A 16761-nucleotide genomic window follows, 5' to 3' on the forward strand; every position below is an offset into this window, starting at 1 on the left:
TGTCCGATTTGTTTCCTGAATCTGGATTTGACGATTAAGACTCAATTTCCTCCCAAGTGTAAGTTAGTTCTTGCGAAATGTGATCCCTTGGCTGAAAATCTTTTAAAGTGGCCATATGGGTGATAAGTTAGTGGAACTTGGTGTGACTTTCTCTTTTTCGAGTGAGAAATGTCTACTATGCAAAACGTGCAGTGAAGCCAAAGTGGCAGGCGAGGTTACGGAGGGAAGAATATGGACTGAATGGAAGTTTGGCTACTTCAAGCGTCACATTCAGCAAAAATGTCATTTGAAAGCTGTTGGAATTGTACAAAGACTCAAGATGGGACAGAGGATCGGTACATTATTGCGAAAGAGCGTAAAAGACTGCTGTCACACAAAACAAAATCTGACCCCGAGCAAGTTAAAGTTCTCATTGACAATATTTCATTTATTTATTTATTTATTTATTTACTTATCAATCAATCTGGTGTTGCACAAAGAGGTCCACAGTGTGCACAGGGAGCTTGTGTGTTTACACAGACACTTGAAAAATTAGAGGGAACATTGTCAGTGAGTCAATTCTAACCCACTAGTACCATCACGCCATTCGCCAGTTCACAAATGGCACCGTCATCTAACAGAGAGGATGTAAAATAAGTGGTCGCGTGTCCAGGCATAAGAAGTCATACTCACCTGGCAGGGGTGACACCGTGATCACGAAGGTGGTTCACCCAGGGTGAAGTGTGCCCATTGCACTGACGGTCACATTGACCCCTGGGAATTCTCCAAATATGGGAATCTCGACTGCGTAATTTGTGAGAGTACGGAAGTGCGTCCGTGCTCTCCCTGATTCGATTGTTAAATACTGAGAGTCCTGAACCAAATGAGCCCCAAACGCTTGCAAATCCTGTTTCAGGGCAACAGCAGGCACTTGGTCCCTGCTTCTTAAATGGAAGTTGAGGATTCTAGGTAGTGTGGCAGAGCGCTTTAAAGCACTGAATTAAGGCTCCGGTCTCTCATGAGGAGACCGGTGAAAGAAGGCACACATATTCCATGTGAAACGTAATTGAACAATAAACGTGTAGACAGTCTGAACTTCACAATACTACTATTCAAGAGCAACACTTGAAAGAAGTTTGGAGACTGTTTAACAATAGGAAACAACGATAGCAATCAATCAATCAAGCTCCGGGCCATGGGCTCAGCACGTTCCATCCGCGCTACCCTGCAGCCGATCACTCAAAACTCATTCTGTCCACTCATCGCCGAACAAGCATTAGGTCCCAACACTTGCAACTGGATTCTGGTTGTCTTTGAAGTCGTTTCGCCTGTTGTGATTGGTTGTCCAGGTATGGTGTTGTTTCACCAGGGCACATGTGCCTGTCATGCCTCCTTGGGTGAGCTGCAGGGTCGTCAGCCGGGGACCACCGCTCATCGGAGTTTCGCTCACTTTAACCCTGAAACGCTTCCTGGTGGAGACGTCCCTGCACCCCCCCCCCCCCCCCCCAATCTTGACACCTCTTCCACAACCATGGCTTTTGGTTCCCTCTTTTTGGCCTTCGACCAGAATTAAAGTTTAAGAGTAAGAGTTTAAATGTACATGTCAATAAAACATTTTTAATTGAAAAATAACAAAACTACAACATGGTGAGGTATATTAGGAATTTAAAGCTTTTATTTTGATAACTGGATGTCTTTACATGCTATCGCACTGATATGCTTCCATTTGCTCTCTTTTACGGCGTACCGCCCTGCTCTTCTTTTTCTTCACTCGTGGTGAGGTATAGTAGGAATTTAAAGCCTTTATTTTGATAACCGGACGTCGTCATATGCTATCGCACTGCTATACTTTCCATTTGCTCTCTTTTACGGCGTATCGCACTGCTCTTCTTTTCCTTCACCCTTTTTACTGCAACGCCTGAAATAAGAGCACGCTTGTTTTTAAAGAGCGGCTAGCTTGACCACGAGAAAACGAGAGACGGCTGGCTTGACCGCCGTGAAAGCACGGGATTTTTGTTTTTATTTAACTCCCCTGTGAACGAGCATTTTCGTTTTGGCATTGCTTGTTGAAGTTGAAGTTGAAGTTTATTTTTGAACATGAGATCAACCAAACACAAAATCATTCTTTTACATTTTCACATTATTTCATGTTATGCCAAGAAGACAAATAAATCAACATGTTCAAAAAAGGAGAAGGAAGAAGCTATTGCTTGTTTTTTCCCTTCCCATTATATACATCATAATTCTTAACATGGTTGCTGATTAGTTTTTTCGAGGTAGAGAAACTCTTGATTTATCGGAGGAAGATAATTTTGGAAATGAAAAACAGTTTATACAATAATCTTCTAGAAAGAAAAATAAATAAAGATATAGATTACATAGCTGAAAACAGACAAGCAAAAGATTTAAATTACTATAGTTTTGTAGTATAAAAATTTTAAAGTGTTCTTCGAATTAGGCAATGTGTTTACTTTCTTTGATTGTAACAGGTAAATTATTGCATAGCTTTACCCCATTGACAATATGCACATACTTTTGAGGGTGGTGCGCACCTTAGGTTGTAAAAGACTCCTTCTCCTTCTTAGATTGTAATCATTTCTGCATATTATTAGGGAGTACTTTTTTTTAGTTTTATAAATAATTTGTGTGATCTTGAAATCTACCAAATCCATACATTTTAATGTTTGTAAATTAATAAATACATTATTTGTGTGTTCACAATAACCAACATTGTTGATAATGTTGGATTTTGTCCACAATTTAGGGAGCGCGCTATCTGTGCCTCACGGCAAAAGCCATTGCCAATCACCTGTTATCCAATTTACTCACTGCGTGCTCATTTGATTTCTTCAGATTTAGGAGAATGCTAAGACACTGAAGCAGAAATTAGACTTACACAGGTTGGTTGAGTTCAATCAAAATTCTTGTTCAAAAAGCTCTGTTTTCAGGAAAGTACAATACAGCGCTGGGCCTTTTTGGCGACAATGCTTAAGAACAGAAAGTCTCCGTTCAAAAAAAGGTCACGTTCAAGGTCTTTTGGTCAGCCTATATTCAGTTGCACGTGCCAGTGTGGGCCGAGTTTGATGGGTAATGAGTCAGGGGGTGTGGCAAGTTCGCAGTAGAGTTTAATTCCATGGGAGTGGGTGCTGGTTCAGTGAGAGCTGGTTCCGTGGGGTTGGATGCTAATTATGGGCGATTCGATGTGTGGGGGCTGTTGTTTTGCTTTCCGTCTTTCAGCCTTGACGATCATCTTTGGCTTGTCTGTCTCCCTCTGGCACCGGCTGGTTTTATCTCCAAGTGACCTTCCTGTAAACATTCTCCTCCATTCTTGCACATACATTGTCGCACCTCATCCATTCTATCAATTTTGTCATTTTGTACAGAATTATGTGAGCTTCTGGCTGTGGCATCATCAATTTATTAATGTTCCCTGACTATGCAAAGTTTGTTCTTTTGGTACTCCATGTCTTTGCTTACATCATTATATTCTTAGTTTAATCATGTTTCCAACCATATCTTTTCTTTGTTAAGCAAAATATTTCCCTCTGTGCAGAACGTTCAGTAGTAATCGAACAGCTGGCATCTAGCATTAGGCAACATATGACGTTTAATCAAAACAAAAGATATAATCAAGTACTGAACATTCTAGACGACTCTGGCCGTGTCCATGATTTAGAAAAAAAAAACATCAGGCATGCATTACACGGTTCCTTAAGGGTCATTAAGCTATTTAAGCAATATATCAAAAGACATTTGTTATTTCGCAGTGCACAGAAATACATATTGAATCATGAAGTTGTAGCAACCTCTGTTATTACCTTATATCAAAAAATGTCTGGTTATGTCTTTCTTATTGATTGAATATGTGCATATACTTGTCTGCTTATATACTTTATCCAAAGAGGTGTGAGCGTATCTGTTATTGTAGCTAGGCAGGTGGTCTTTTTTTTTTTATTTTTTTTTTTTTGAGACCCTATTCCTTCACTCCCTCTGTTGACCTCAGTTTAACTGAGGTCACCAAAAACCCGTATGTGTTCATAATCCCTCTGTCTGCCCCCTTTTTATTCTTATAATTATTATTATTATTTTTTTTTACCCCGTTAAAATGCCTTCCTGTGGGTTCTCCCCGGCCACCTCAACTAGCCTTCGTACCGCCTCCGGATTCACCACCAATGTGGACATCATGTACCCGGGTGGCTGTTGCTGCCTACCCTCAATGGCCATCACTATCACCTTCTGGCAAAGGGAACGGATACACAGAATGCAACAACAGCCACAAAGCACAAACACACCCATAGTTACAACTACTGACGTTATTGCTGACCCTATCAATCCCACGTATCTACCAAACCAATTGCTCATCCACTTATCCCACCAGTGCTCACTCCGGCCCGAGTTTGATGTCATTTCCAGGGAAAAGGCCCTCAACCCGTGGAGGGCTCTAGAGAGTGCCATCTGGGGCAGTCTTGTTAGGAATGTACGTGCAACACTCATCTTTAAACATGGAACACACTCCTCCTCTCTCCGCCAGCACCATATCTAGGGCTACGCGATTCTGGTGGGCCATCAATGACGTGGCGGCCAACTGTGTCACGGTCGGGTGGAGCATGGAGCAGGACGACCAAGTGCAGGTTGGACCAGGGTTTATTGAAGAACGCAAACTAACAGACTCGGCAACTGCCACGACTTAACAAAACCTAACAACGAGACTGTCCAAAAAGACGTGAAACAAAAAGACAGGGTGACATTACCAATGACAGGAACAGGAACCAAAAAGACATCATGACATGAACACGCAACATAAATCCAACACCAAACAACCACAACCTATGATCCGACAGGGAGTGAGGGGCAGACAGGACTTATATACACGACAGGTAACGAGAGGCAGGTGGGAATAATCACGCTGATCATGGGCACACAGGAGGGGAGCGGCGAGCACACAGACAGAAACAAGACAACAGACACATAGTGGAGCAGTTGGGGACGAGACGTGACAGAACCCCCCCCCCCCCACAAGGGACGGCTCCCGACTTCCCAAAAAAAAACCAAGGAACCGAACCGCGCTCGGGCGGCGACTTGGGGAACCGAACCGCGCTCGGGCGGCGACTTGGGGAACAGAACTGCACTCGGCGGCGTTCAGGGGCCCAGGGCCACACTTGCGGTACACACTGGGGACCTGAACCGCAATCAGCAGCAACTTGGGGAACATGAACCACACTCAGGCGGCAACCCTAACCTGAACCACACTCGGGCGGCAACCATAACCTGAACCGCACTCGGGCGGCAACCCTAACCTGAACCGTACTCGGGCGGCAACCTTAACCTGAACCGCACTCGGGCGGCAACCCTAACATGAACCGCACTCGGGCGGCAACCCTAACATGAACCGCACTCGGGCGGCAACCCTAACATGAACCACACTCGTGCGGCAACCCTAACATGAACCGCACTTGGGCGGCAACCCTAACATGAACCGCACTCGGGCGGCAACCCTAACATGAACCGCAATCTGCGGCAACACAAACATGAACCGCACTCGGGCGGCAACCCAAACATAAAATGCACTCAGATGGAGACTCTGGAAGTCCGTACAGCAATTGGCGGCGACTCTGGAAGTCTGTGCCGCGATCGGAGCCAACTCTGGAAGTCCGTACGGCAATTGGCGGCGACTCTGGAAGTCTGTGCCGCGATCGGCGGCAACTCTGGAAGTCCGTACGGCAATTGGCGGCAACTCTGGAAGTCTCTACCGCGATTGGCGGCAACTCTGAAAGTCCGTACCGCGATCGGTGGCATTCGGGGGAGTCAGAACTGCAATCTGCGGCATTCGGGGAGTCAGGACCGCAATCGCGGCATTCGCGGCATTCGCGGAGTCATTGCTGCAATCGTGGCATTCGCGGAGTCATTGCCGCAATTGGCGGCACTCTGAGAGTCATTACCGCAATCAGCAGCATTCGAGAAGTCAGAGCCGCAATCGGCGGCGTTTGGAAGTCCGGACCGCGATCAGCGGCATTCGGAAAGCGGGGCAGTGCGCAGCGGCAAGAGCCACCACGCGCCGCAGCAGAGGGAGCGGGGCCAGGGACAATTGCAAGTCCGGCGCAGCTGGCTTGAAGTCTGGCGACGCCCGCGGGTCCTGCGACGCTGGGGTGGAGCCCGATGGCGGCCGCAAGTCTCATGCCACCGGGAGGCACTCCGATGGCGGCCGCGGGTCCGGCATCGCGGGAGCAAAGTCCGACCGGGGCCGTAGGTCTGGCGTCGCGGGAGCGAAGTCTGATGCCGGCCGCGGAGCCCATGGCGCTGGAACAAGCTCGGACGACGATCGGGTGTCGCAGCGGGACCTGGTGGTGGAGGGGGGTCCAAGCGCTGGACGTTTTGGTGGTCGGATCATTCTGTCACGGTCGGGTGGAAATGGAGCAGGACGACCAAGTGCAGCTTGGACCAGGGTTTATTGAAGAACGCAAACTAACAGACTCGGCAACTGACATGACTTAACAAAACCTAACAACGAGACTGACCAAAAAGACGTGAAACAAAAAGACAGGGTGACATTACCAATGACAGGAACAGGAACCAAAAAGACATCATGACATGAACACGCAACATCAATCCAAAACCGAACAACCACAACCTATGATCCGACAGGGGGTGAAGGGCAGACAGGACTTATATACACGACAGGTAACGAGAGGTAGGTGGGAATAATCACACTGATCATGGGCACACAGGAGGGGAGGGGCGAGCACACAGACAGAAACCAAGACAACAGACACATAGTGGAGCAGTTCGGGACGAGACGTGACAAACTGCCCATGAATCGCTGTCACTGCCTCTGTCGTAAAGTTAGCCAACCTCTGCTGATTATAATGGACATAATTAATTCGATCCACACTTTTATTTGGGGTCACCCAGAGAAAAATAGATTCAAAACCCGCAGCTACCTGATCGGCCAATTTATACTCATCTGGGACCCCACGGGGCACTCCAATAGCGTCTATGTATACAGGGGAGGTGGTGCGCGTCACTTCTGATAAATAGTCCCTACGGACCCTCCCCGTGTAATGTCTCCTGGAGGACCAGTCCAAATTATCGGCAAGGTCCCCGTCTATAGAGAACAAGGTAACAGGGGAGATCAATGACACCAAAGCACAAGTCCCTTCCCTATGCGGGGGCAGCTATCCCACCAAACGCCTACTGCCGCACCACCACAATATATCTGCTCTGCTTTTCACCAATCTTTTTGCGGTCCAATTTCCCGTCAAGTTCATAAAGTGGGTGCACAATTCCAACGGTAGATCCCCCAAAAATAAAGCCTCAGATATCTTCAAATCTCTTAACACACACGTATGATTTCCTACCATAGGGACCTGGAACGTTGGTGGTTCCATGTCGGGTGCCAAGGGAAACACTTCCTCATAACCCCGACACAAAGGGCTCACATTATCTTTAGACATTAACTCTATTAAACAGTACCAATCCGGTTTTGTGGCTGGCTCAAGGTTCTGGTCAGTGCCCCTAGACCACCCAAAAGCGGAGGGCACTACTCGTAACAATGGTCTGGGGGGTGCACACACGATACAATTAATAGCCTGTGTTCGTTTAGCCACATCAGTTGCTGTTTGCATCCATACATCAGAAATCTCTGCGGCAGTGTAAGAGTTTCAGTATCAAAGACCTTAACTTTCGCCGTCGGCAGCAACAATATGTCCCCCGGGGGCGCATTAGCTCCGGGATTTATTAACCGAATCTTGATCACCCCCAGGGGGTCAGTCCCCCCTATATCAGCCACAAAGAAAAGATAATAGCCCATCGGATCCCCCCGGCATGCTCTCCATGTCTCAATTTGTTTGTAATTTGGGTCAGGATTGAAAGTGGTTATTGTAAGTAAAATTTTAGTGTCAGTTTTTGCCTTAGTCAATTCTCCCCTTTACAATTTGAATTTTTTAATCGGATTAGTTGGGATCCATGAGCCAGTATAAGCTATTACAAAACCCCAGGTGTCGCATTCAGAAGGGTCATAAGGGCACAAATACAGATCGCTAATTTTAGCAACTTTTCTGGACACTCCAATTTGTCCCGGGGTTTTAGCACAGACGAAAACTTGGCACACATCAAATTGATAGGTTCGTGTGGTGCCCAGGGTGTAGTCCAGGGACATCCCTCTAAATCGTTCCAAGCACGTGTCAGCCTGTTTGACTGGCGGCTGTTCCCGACGCCACCTTAATGTTACTTGTTTCTCTTGTCTTGTAGGCTTAGAAATGTATTGGGATTTGAAAACGACCGTGAGTGGTATTACAACAGTAAGTGTTAAGATTAGTACCGTACAGGACAGTGTCACCCAATGTATCAGTCGTCGTCTTGTCCAGATTCCTCGCAGTGGGCTGGGGCGCACTGGCTCAAGTGGAACCAGGTTGCCCCTTTTCCCCTCAAGCGGAGGGCGTGGGACGTCCTCTCCGTTACTTTGTACGGACCGGTCCATCTTGGCTCGGTCCACTTTCTCTTCAAAGTTTTTAAGTAGACCCATGATGTAGTGAGAGTCTCCACCAGGTGCTCACTGCTTTTCCCTGTTGCGCCGACCTGTTTGGAGAATAATCGAACAAGACAATTGAGCGCCTCGAAGTACGGCTTATACCTGAGGGGCTCCATTTTTTCTTCCGTCCCTGTTCCTGCCGCTGGTCTGGGGAACTGCTGTCGAATAGACAACAATGGTAGCGGCAGCGCATCCAGCCATGTCAATTTTGTTCGCGCCATTATTTTGGCCATTCTGCTTTTTAGGGTCTGATTCATCCTTTCGACTTTTCCTTGTGATTGTGGGTGGTAGACGGTTCCGAAAGCATGTTTGAGTCCCAGAATTCTTTCTACCGTTTGAAGACGTTCGTTTTAAAATGTCGTCCGTTATCTGATCGAATACGCTGAGGAAATCTGTGTGTTGGAATATACTGCTTCACCAAGGCCTTGATGACAGAGGCCACGTCCTCGCGTTTGCATGGGTATGCCTCGGGCCATCGTGTGAAGGTGTCCACGATCACCAGCAAATATCGCTGTCCTCCCACCCGATCAAGCATATCAGTAAAATCAATTTGTATTTCCTCACCCGGTTGCCGGGGCAATGGAAACGTGCCTTGGAGAGGTTTCATAGTGTGCCGAATATTGTGCAATTGACACACCTGACAATTATCCACCACCCTGTCAATTGTGTCTCGCATGTGTGGGTGCCACCAGTGCAAAAGTGCTCGTGTTATCTGCGTCTTACCCACCTGTGCTGCCCCATGCGTCTCCTCTACCAGGACACGGAGCCGTCGAGCCGAGGGAATAGGACGTCCGTCTGGGTGCCGCCACAAGCCAGTGTCATCCTTGGAAGCTCTATTAGCCTTCCAAGCTGTTTTTTCTTCTGGGGTAGCATGTTTTTGGTTTTCTAACAAGGTCTCTACCGTTATTTTCAGAAACATTTGGACTGGATCTACCTTGGTGCTCATCATTTGGTATACCGGACGGTACCCTGCTGTCTGTTTGGCCGCCTGATCCGCGGCCTCATTTCCTTTCTCTACCCAAGTTGTGCCCCTACTATGTCCTTTGCATTTGATCACCGCGACCTTGCTGGGCTTCATCAATGCCTCCCGCAACCTCATCACTTCTTCCTGATGCTTAATTGGCTTCCCTGTTGCTGTTAAAAACCCTGCTCTAAGCCATTGCATCAATTCAACATGTCCAACTCCACAAACATATGCCGAGTCTGTATACACATTAACACTTTTCCCTTCTGCCAATTCTAAAGCTCTTACCACGGCTCTGAGCTCTGCTCGCTGTGCTGATTGTTTCCCTTCCATTTTTTCTGTTTCTTTGACTTCCAGCTGACCCTGCATGTTTTGCTCCACTATTGCACAGGCTGTCCGTAAGCCTCCTGCTTCGGGATCTCTGAAACAACAACCATCCGTGTACAAATTCATTTCCGCATCCGGGTATGCGTCCCCTTGTAACTCTGGTCCGATCTTAAACTGCTCTACTGCTCTCCTTTCACACTGATGACGTTCCCCTTCCAAAAGCACGTCTGCCATGTTGATGCCCTCGTGTGTGTATGTAATATGCGGTGCACTCACAATCTTCTCTACCCGGCCTTCTCTCAATGGGGATAGTGTAAATGCTGTATATGTTACAAACGCCATTACACTATGTGTTGTGAGTACTGTAAGTGGGTGAAGCATCACAATGTGTGCAGTTTTCTGCACGATTTTTGCCAGTCTTGCCACGTATCTGGTGCATGGTGGATGCCTTTTTTCCGTCTGGTCTAGCTGTACACTTGTGTACATCAAAACTTGTCTGTCCCCTCCCCCTTTCTGAAAAAGAACGCCGCAAATAGTGGTGGTCCTTTCAGACACGTCTGAATAGAAAGTCTTTGTGTAGTCTGGTTGGTGTAGCTCTGCTGCTGTAGCAAGTGCCTGCTTGAGTGAGATGAACGCGCTCTCGGACTGGGTGTCCCAATCCAGAACTGCAGTCCGGTTGCGCATTCCCCTCGCCGCAATCAGGGCTCGCAAAGGTGCTGTCAGTTCTCCATAGCCTGCCACATAACTACGACTATACCCTGCCAGTCCCAAAAATGACAGCATGTCCCGCACAGTTTGTGGTCTAGGGTGTGATAAAATTGATTCACGGTGTGTTGGTGAGATGGCGGTCCCTGTTCGTGACAAAATCCGTCCCAAAAAGGATACTGTCGCCCGGCAACATTGTAATTTTTCCCTAGAAACCTTGAAACCACACTTGTGTAGATGTCGCATTAGCAAATCAGTGGCTTCCAGGCTTACTGCATCTGTTGGGGCCGCCAGCAACAAGTCATCTACATACTGAATCAATACCACCCCGCTAGGCAAGGTGAGTGGAGACAAAAACATTGTGTTGGCATTGCCTCACCTGTTATTGGCGCGTGGGCAGGAGAAGAGGCCTGTCTTGAAGTGTCCAGTGATGTTTGTTGCGTCATCTGTTTGTCTTTCTTGTAGGCAGTTTTCGTTCGTTTTGCTTCCTGCACCTGTAATTGCAAAAGTTCTTTTCTCATTGCCTCCTCTTTATCCGCATTAGATTTTTCTTTCTCCTGAAATCTTGTATAAAAAATGTGTTTTCCACTCAGTCTGATCAGCGTTTGTTAGTGACGGATCATCTCTTAGCTGGTCAGCCACTTCTACAGGGCTGCCTTTCAAAACCGCTTCCCGATATAACTGTGTCATCAACAGGCTAGCCGATGGATCCATCCCAGAGGCCTCTGTCTACTCGCGTCTGGTACGTGACAAATATGCCAAGCCTGTGTCACTTCTCCCCATCTGAAAGACACAGTTCGACAAGAACCCCAAAGGGGCAGGAAACATTTGTCGCATGGCGCTACCGACCTCGCGTAAAATCGCGCCCGTAAGGGAGTTCGTCCCGCAAGTTGTTGGTGCCGGCGATCTCCTCTAGATTCCTCAGCTCCAGAAAAGTTAGCTTAGTCCCACAAATTGCTCTTAAATCACCCATAGCCAATGGCAGTCCTTGTGTCGCGTCTGTAAATCTCTGCATAAATATTGCACCGCCTCCACTAGGGGCGGGCAGCTTGTCGGTCAGACAAGCGCGGTCTGTGAGGCTAAATGGAGATTAAATGCGGGTTTGAGGGTCGTGCGGTGTTGTCAACAATGGTGCCTGTATTTGGGGCTTTGTGGCTGATCTGGTTTGATATTGTATAGGGTTTGTTTCTGCCTTGTCATTGGAAGCTGTGAGTGTTGCGCCTCGTCCCTTATCTCCGTCCGCGGTTGATAAGATTGGCCGAGTTCCCATGGAGGGGCCTTCTTTCTCCTCCTCCTGCTGCTTGCCATGAGCACACACCTGTGGATCCTCTGTCTCTGTCTCATCTTCAAACTCAGAAGAGAGTACATCGTGTACCGTTTGTCGTACCCCTTGAACTACTGTGTCATAAAACTCCTTTCTGCAGTATCCTCCACAACCATGTCCGTGGTTATTTTTAGCAACATATGCTCGCGGCTTGCAGCGGTCTTCCCTAGTATTCCAGCACCTCACCAATTCTGCTTCCGGGTCCAAATCCCCTCATTCGTCAGGCTCCGTGCCTGTAGAAGGAGATGATCTCGGCAGAGAATTAGCTGAAGCCCCCCCCCCTTTCGATTTACCCCTGGGCGGTTACCTCATATTGCACTGTTCCCCGAACAATTTCAGCAATCGGGGCCTGGATCCCCGCTCTCTCTTCCCCCATAGCTGCTGACTTGGCAAATTGCATGGCTGATGACGTCGGTGGATCTACCAGCCGTGGAGGGGGAGCCCGCGATGTCTTGCCCCTGCCCTGCTTCTGTCCCTACTGCGACATTAACGCCCCGTACTAATTTTAATGCCGACGCCAATTGAAATAAGACAGTCATCATTTTTGCCACTTTGCGGCGACGTGCCTTACAATTAGTTTTTTGACCATATTTCTGTTTGCATTTTGCAGTTTCTCCAATTCGCGTGCCAATTCATCAAATCCAGCCATAATTATTGCCACTGCCTTGAGTACGTCAACATGCTCCAAATCTTGCGGGAAAAAAAACACACATTTTTGTGCTTGGTCTATTTGCTCACGACTTTTTCATACTAATTTTGTCTTTTCTCTAGCCTTATTTTCAGCCAATTCTCCCAAACAGGGCCACACAAGATCCAATTGTTGTCGTACCATGATATTAGCTTTTCCAAATTTCTCCACCTCTACTTTTAGAGTCTCTTTCTTGCATGCTGATTCTTATATAAGTAGTCTTGTCTGACTCCTCTAAATGTCTGTTTTATTGTCCCGGTTGGGCCCGTCTTCTATCGGAATAGTCTGTGTTACTTTATGTCGGTCTCAGTCTTTCTCGTCCCTGTTGCCTCAGCAAAACCTCACACTGCCAGTTTCATACGCCACACAATGTGTTCCACCCAGCTTTTTGTCCACCCAACTCTTATCACCCGGTTATTTTGACAAACCACAGCAAAAACAGATAAGTACAGGGAGCGGAAGAAAAGGGACAGTAGGAAACAAGAGTAAAGTATGAACCCCACACTCACCCCTCCTCGCTTTCCCTCGTTCACTCAGAAGCCACCACTTCAGCACCCGCGCGGTCTTGCACACGGTCTTCACGGAGATACACTCTTAACATCATTGCTGCCACGATATAAACAATAAGACCTATTATACATCACCATTCTTACACAGACACAATAATATATTTTACCGCGACTCGGACATCCCAGATGTCCCTTGCCTTAGACAGCCCTATAATGTTCTAAGGTCACACTATTGAAGTCGCTAGGCATCCGTCCTGCTATGTCAGCGACGGCTTCACCTGTTTTTTTTTTTTTTTTTTTTTTTTTTTTTTTTTTTTTTTTTTTTTCACGAGTCCCTGACTCGTATCGGTGGCCTGGCCGATCCAATCGACCCTGACCTTAGGCAACCGTACAAAGTCCCTAAGCGTCTACTATTGAGGCCACTCCGGCATCCGTCCTGCTATATCAGCGATGCCTTCACCTGTTTTTTTTTGTTCTTTGTTTTTCACGAGTCCCTGACTCCTATCGGTGGCCTGGCCGATCCAATCGACCCTGACTTTAGGCAACCGTACAAAGTCCCTAAGCGTCTACTATTGAGGCCACTCCGGCATCTGTCCTGCTATATCAGCGATGCCTTCACCTGTTTTTTTTGTTTTTTGTTTTTCACGAGTCCCTGACACATATCGGTGGCCTGGCCGATCCAATCGACCCTGACCTTAGGCAACTGTACAAAGTCCCTAAGCGTCTACCATTGAGGCCACTCCGGCATCTGTCCTGCTATATCAGCGATGCCTTCACCTGTTTTTTTTGTTTTGTTTGTTTTTCACGAGTCCCTGACTCGTATCGGTGGCTTGGCCGATCCAATCGACCCTGACCTTAGGCAACCGTACAAAGTCCCTAAGCGTCTACTATTGAGGCCACTCCGGCATCCGTCCTGCTATATCAGCGATGCCTTCACCTGTTTTTTTGTTTTTGTTTTTGTTATTCACGAGCCCCTGACTCGTATTGGTGGCCTGGCCAATCCAATCGACCCTGACCTTAGGCGACAGAGCGCACAGTCCCCAAGCGTCTACTATTGAGGCCACTCTGGCGCCCATATGCTAGCCACTGGCAACCCACAAGTTCCCTACGGTGTGAGCGCCCTTCGTTGATCAGACGAAGACCTCACCACCTTTCTCTTTCTTTCTTTTTCCACAAATCACTTTTACCAAGTTCCACACAAGCTTAAATATCTATACAACAACACTTCCTGAACACAGAGCTGAAATTATTAATTTTGTATTCCGCTTTCACTCCACAACATTGCTAAACTGGGAGAGAGAAAAAGGTTCCCCCTTACCTTTTGTGCTGATCAGACTGCAATATTACTGAGCAAGAGCGCAGAAGGAAGAATCCTTTCCTGGAGCATGCGCTATTCCCCCTGAAGAAATCACGTCGGATGGTCACCATTTGTTGGATTTTGTCCACAATTTAGGGAGTGCGCTATCTGCGCCTCACGGCAAAAGCCATTGCCAATCACCTGTTATCCAATTTACTCACTGCATGCTCGTTTGATTTCTTCAGATTTAGGAGAATGCTAAGACACTGAAGCAGAAATTAGACTTACACAGGTTGGTTGAGTTCAATCACAATTCTTGTTCAGAAAGCTCTGTTTTCAGGAAAGTAAAATACAGCGCTGGGCCTTTTTGGCGACAATGCTTAAGAGCAGAAAGTCTCCGTTCAAAAAAAGGCCACGTTCAAGGTCCTTTGGTCAGCTTATATTCAGTTGCACATGCCAGTGTGGGCCGAGTTTGATGGGTGATGAGTCAGGGAGTGTTGCAAGTTCGCAGTAGAGTTTGATTTTATGGGAGTGGGAGCTTGAGGGCTGTGCTCATGCCATCCTGATTGAAAGGGACGTTATGCTGCAGTTGTTTTGCAAACGGCGCCTGAGGCCTGCAGACACCAGGGGGCGCACAGCACTTGACAAAGCGAGTAGTGGTGGTTCTACACTGATTGGGGCTTGTCACAAATACCCCAAAGTTACTATTTGTAGAACAGCGAATTGCGCATGCACCGCGGCCGCAGCATGGTCGGACAAACACAAGAGCCGCACAAGTAGTGAACAGCTGGAGCGCAAACGACCAACTCGCTATAATACGAAATATTTTTAATAAGAATAACAGGATATCATGGTTACAACCAAACACTGCTGCTTTGGTGTCTGCCGGAGCGACTCACAATATGCTGACCGGGATCTTATGAGGGGAGTTTTCTTTGTATCTTTGAGATCGAGATCATGCTTTGCTTCAGTATTCCACAGTACATGATGGCATTCATTGTTCCCTCAATGAACTGTAGCTCCCGAGTGCCAGCAGCACTCATAAAGCCCCAGACCATGACGCTCCCACCACCATGCTTGACTGTAGGCAAGACACACTTGTCTTTGTACTCTTCACCTGGTTGCCGCCACACATGCTGGACACCGTCTGAACCAAATATGTTTATCTTGGTCTCATCAGACCACAGGACATGATTCCAGTAACCCATATCCTTAGTTTGCTTGTCTTCAGCAAACCTTTTGCAAGCTTCCTTGTGCATCTTTTTTTAGAAGAGGCTTTTTCCTGGGACGGTGAAAAATTCTGAACATTACAGTTATCATACATAAAATTGGCAGGGAACAGCAATAATTTAAAAAAGTTAAGAATGATGGCTTTAACCTTTTTGTGTGCATCTCATTTATTTGGCATTCGACAAGAACAACAGTCGATAGTTTTCTCATCCCCCAACACCCAGAGGTGAAAAGAAGACTAAACCAATTTCACTTAACCAAGGGGTGACATTATAGAATTGTGTTATCCATCCATCCATCCATCCATCCATCCATCCATCCATCCATCCATCCATCTTCTTCCACTTATCCGGGGTCGGGTCGCGGGGGCAGCAGCTTCAGGAGGGACTCCCAGACTTCCCTCTCCCCAGCCACTTCATCCAGCTCATCCCGGGGGACCCCAAGGCGTTCCCAGGCCAGCTGAGAGATATAGTCTCTCCAGCGCGTACTGGGTCGTCCCCGGGGTCTCCTACCGGTGGGACATGCCTGGAACACCTCCCCAGGGAGGCGTCCAGGAGGCATCCTGATGAGATGCCCGAGCCACCTCATCTGGCTCCTCTCAACGTGGAGGAGTAGCGACTCCGAGTCTCTCCCGGATGACGGAGCTTCTCACCCTATCTCTAAGGGAGAACCCGGACATCCTGTGGAGAAAACTCATTTCGGCCGCTTGTATCCGGGATCTCGTTCTTTCGGTCACGAGCTATGGGTATAGGTGAGGGTAGGAGCGTAAATCGACCGGTAAATTGAGAGCTTTGCCTTTTGCCTTTTGGCTCAGCTCTCTCTTTACCATGACAGACTGGTACAGAGTCCGCATTACTGCCGACGCTGCACCGATCCGCCTGTCGATCTCGCGCTCCATCCTCCCCTCACTCGTGAACAAGACCCCAAGATATTTAAACTGCTCCACTTGGGGCAGGATCTCATCCCCGATCCGGAGAGAGCATTCCACCCTTTTCCGATCGAGGACCATGGACTCGGATTTGGAGGTGCTGACCCTCATCCCGACCGCTTCACACTCGGCTGCGAACTGCTCCAGTGAGAGCTGGAGATCACGGCCTGAAGAAGCCAACAGCACCACGTCGTCTGCAAAAAGCAGAGACGCAATGCTGAGGTCCCCAAACCGGACCCCCTCAACGCCTCGGCTACGCCTAGAAATTCTGTCCATAAAAATT

At 47.8% G+C, this 16761-nt stretch overlaps 1 protein-coding gene and 1 non-coding gene across 2 annotated transcripts in view; both read left to right on the forward strand.

Annotated features, from left to right (window-relative positions):
- Positions 1-664: 664 nt before the first annotated feature.
- Positions 665-828, forward strand: LOC125967842 (U1 spliceosomal RNA). Its single transcript, XR_007480913.1, has one exon. It is a non-coding gene; the product is annotated as a U1 spliceosomal RNA (small nuclear RNA).
- A 6209-nt stretch (positions 829-7037) lies between these two features.
- Positions 7038-16761, forward strand: part of LOC125966807 (xylosyl- and glucuronyltransferase LARGE2s) — a 194593-nt gene continuing 184869 nt past the window's right edge. The window contains exons 1-3 of the mRNA XM_049717268.2: positions 7038-7095; positions 9199-9305; positions 9420-9470. Of these exons, the coding sequence (XP_049573225.2) occupies positions 7038-7095; positions 9199-9305; positions 9420-9470 (216 nt within the window). The remainder of the gene's footprint in view (positions 7096-9198; positions 9306-9419; positions 9471-16761) is intronic.

This window comes from Syngnathus scovelli, chromosome 4 (genome assembly GCF_024217435.2).
Source record: "Syngnathus scovelli strain Florida chromosome 4, RoL_Ssco_1.2, whole genome shotgun sequence".
Classification (NCBI taxonomy): domain Eukaryota; kingdom Metazoa; phylum Chordata; class Actinopteri; order Syngnathiformes; family Syngnathidae; genus Syngnathus; species Syngnathus scovelli.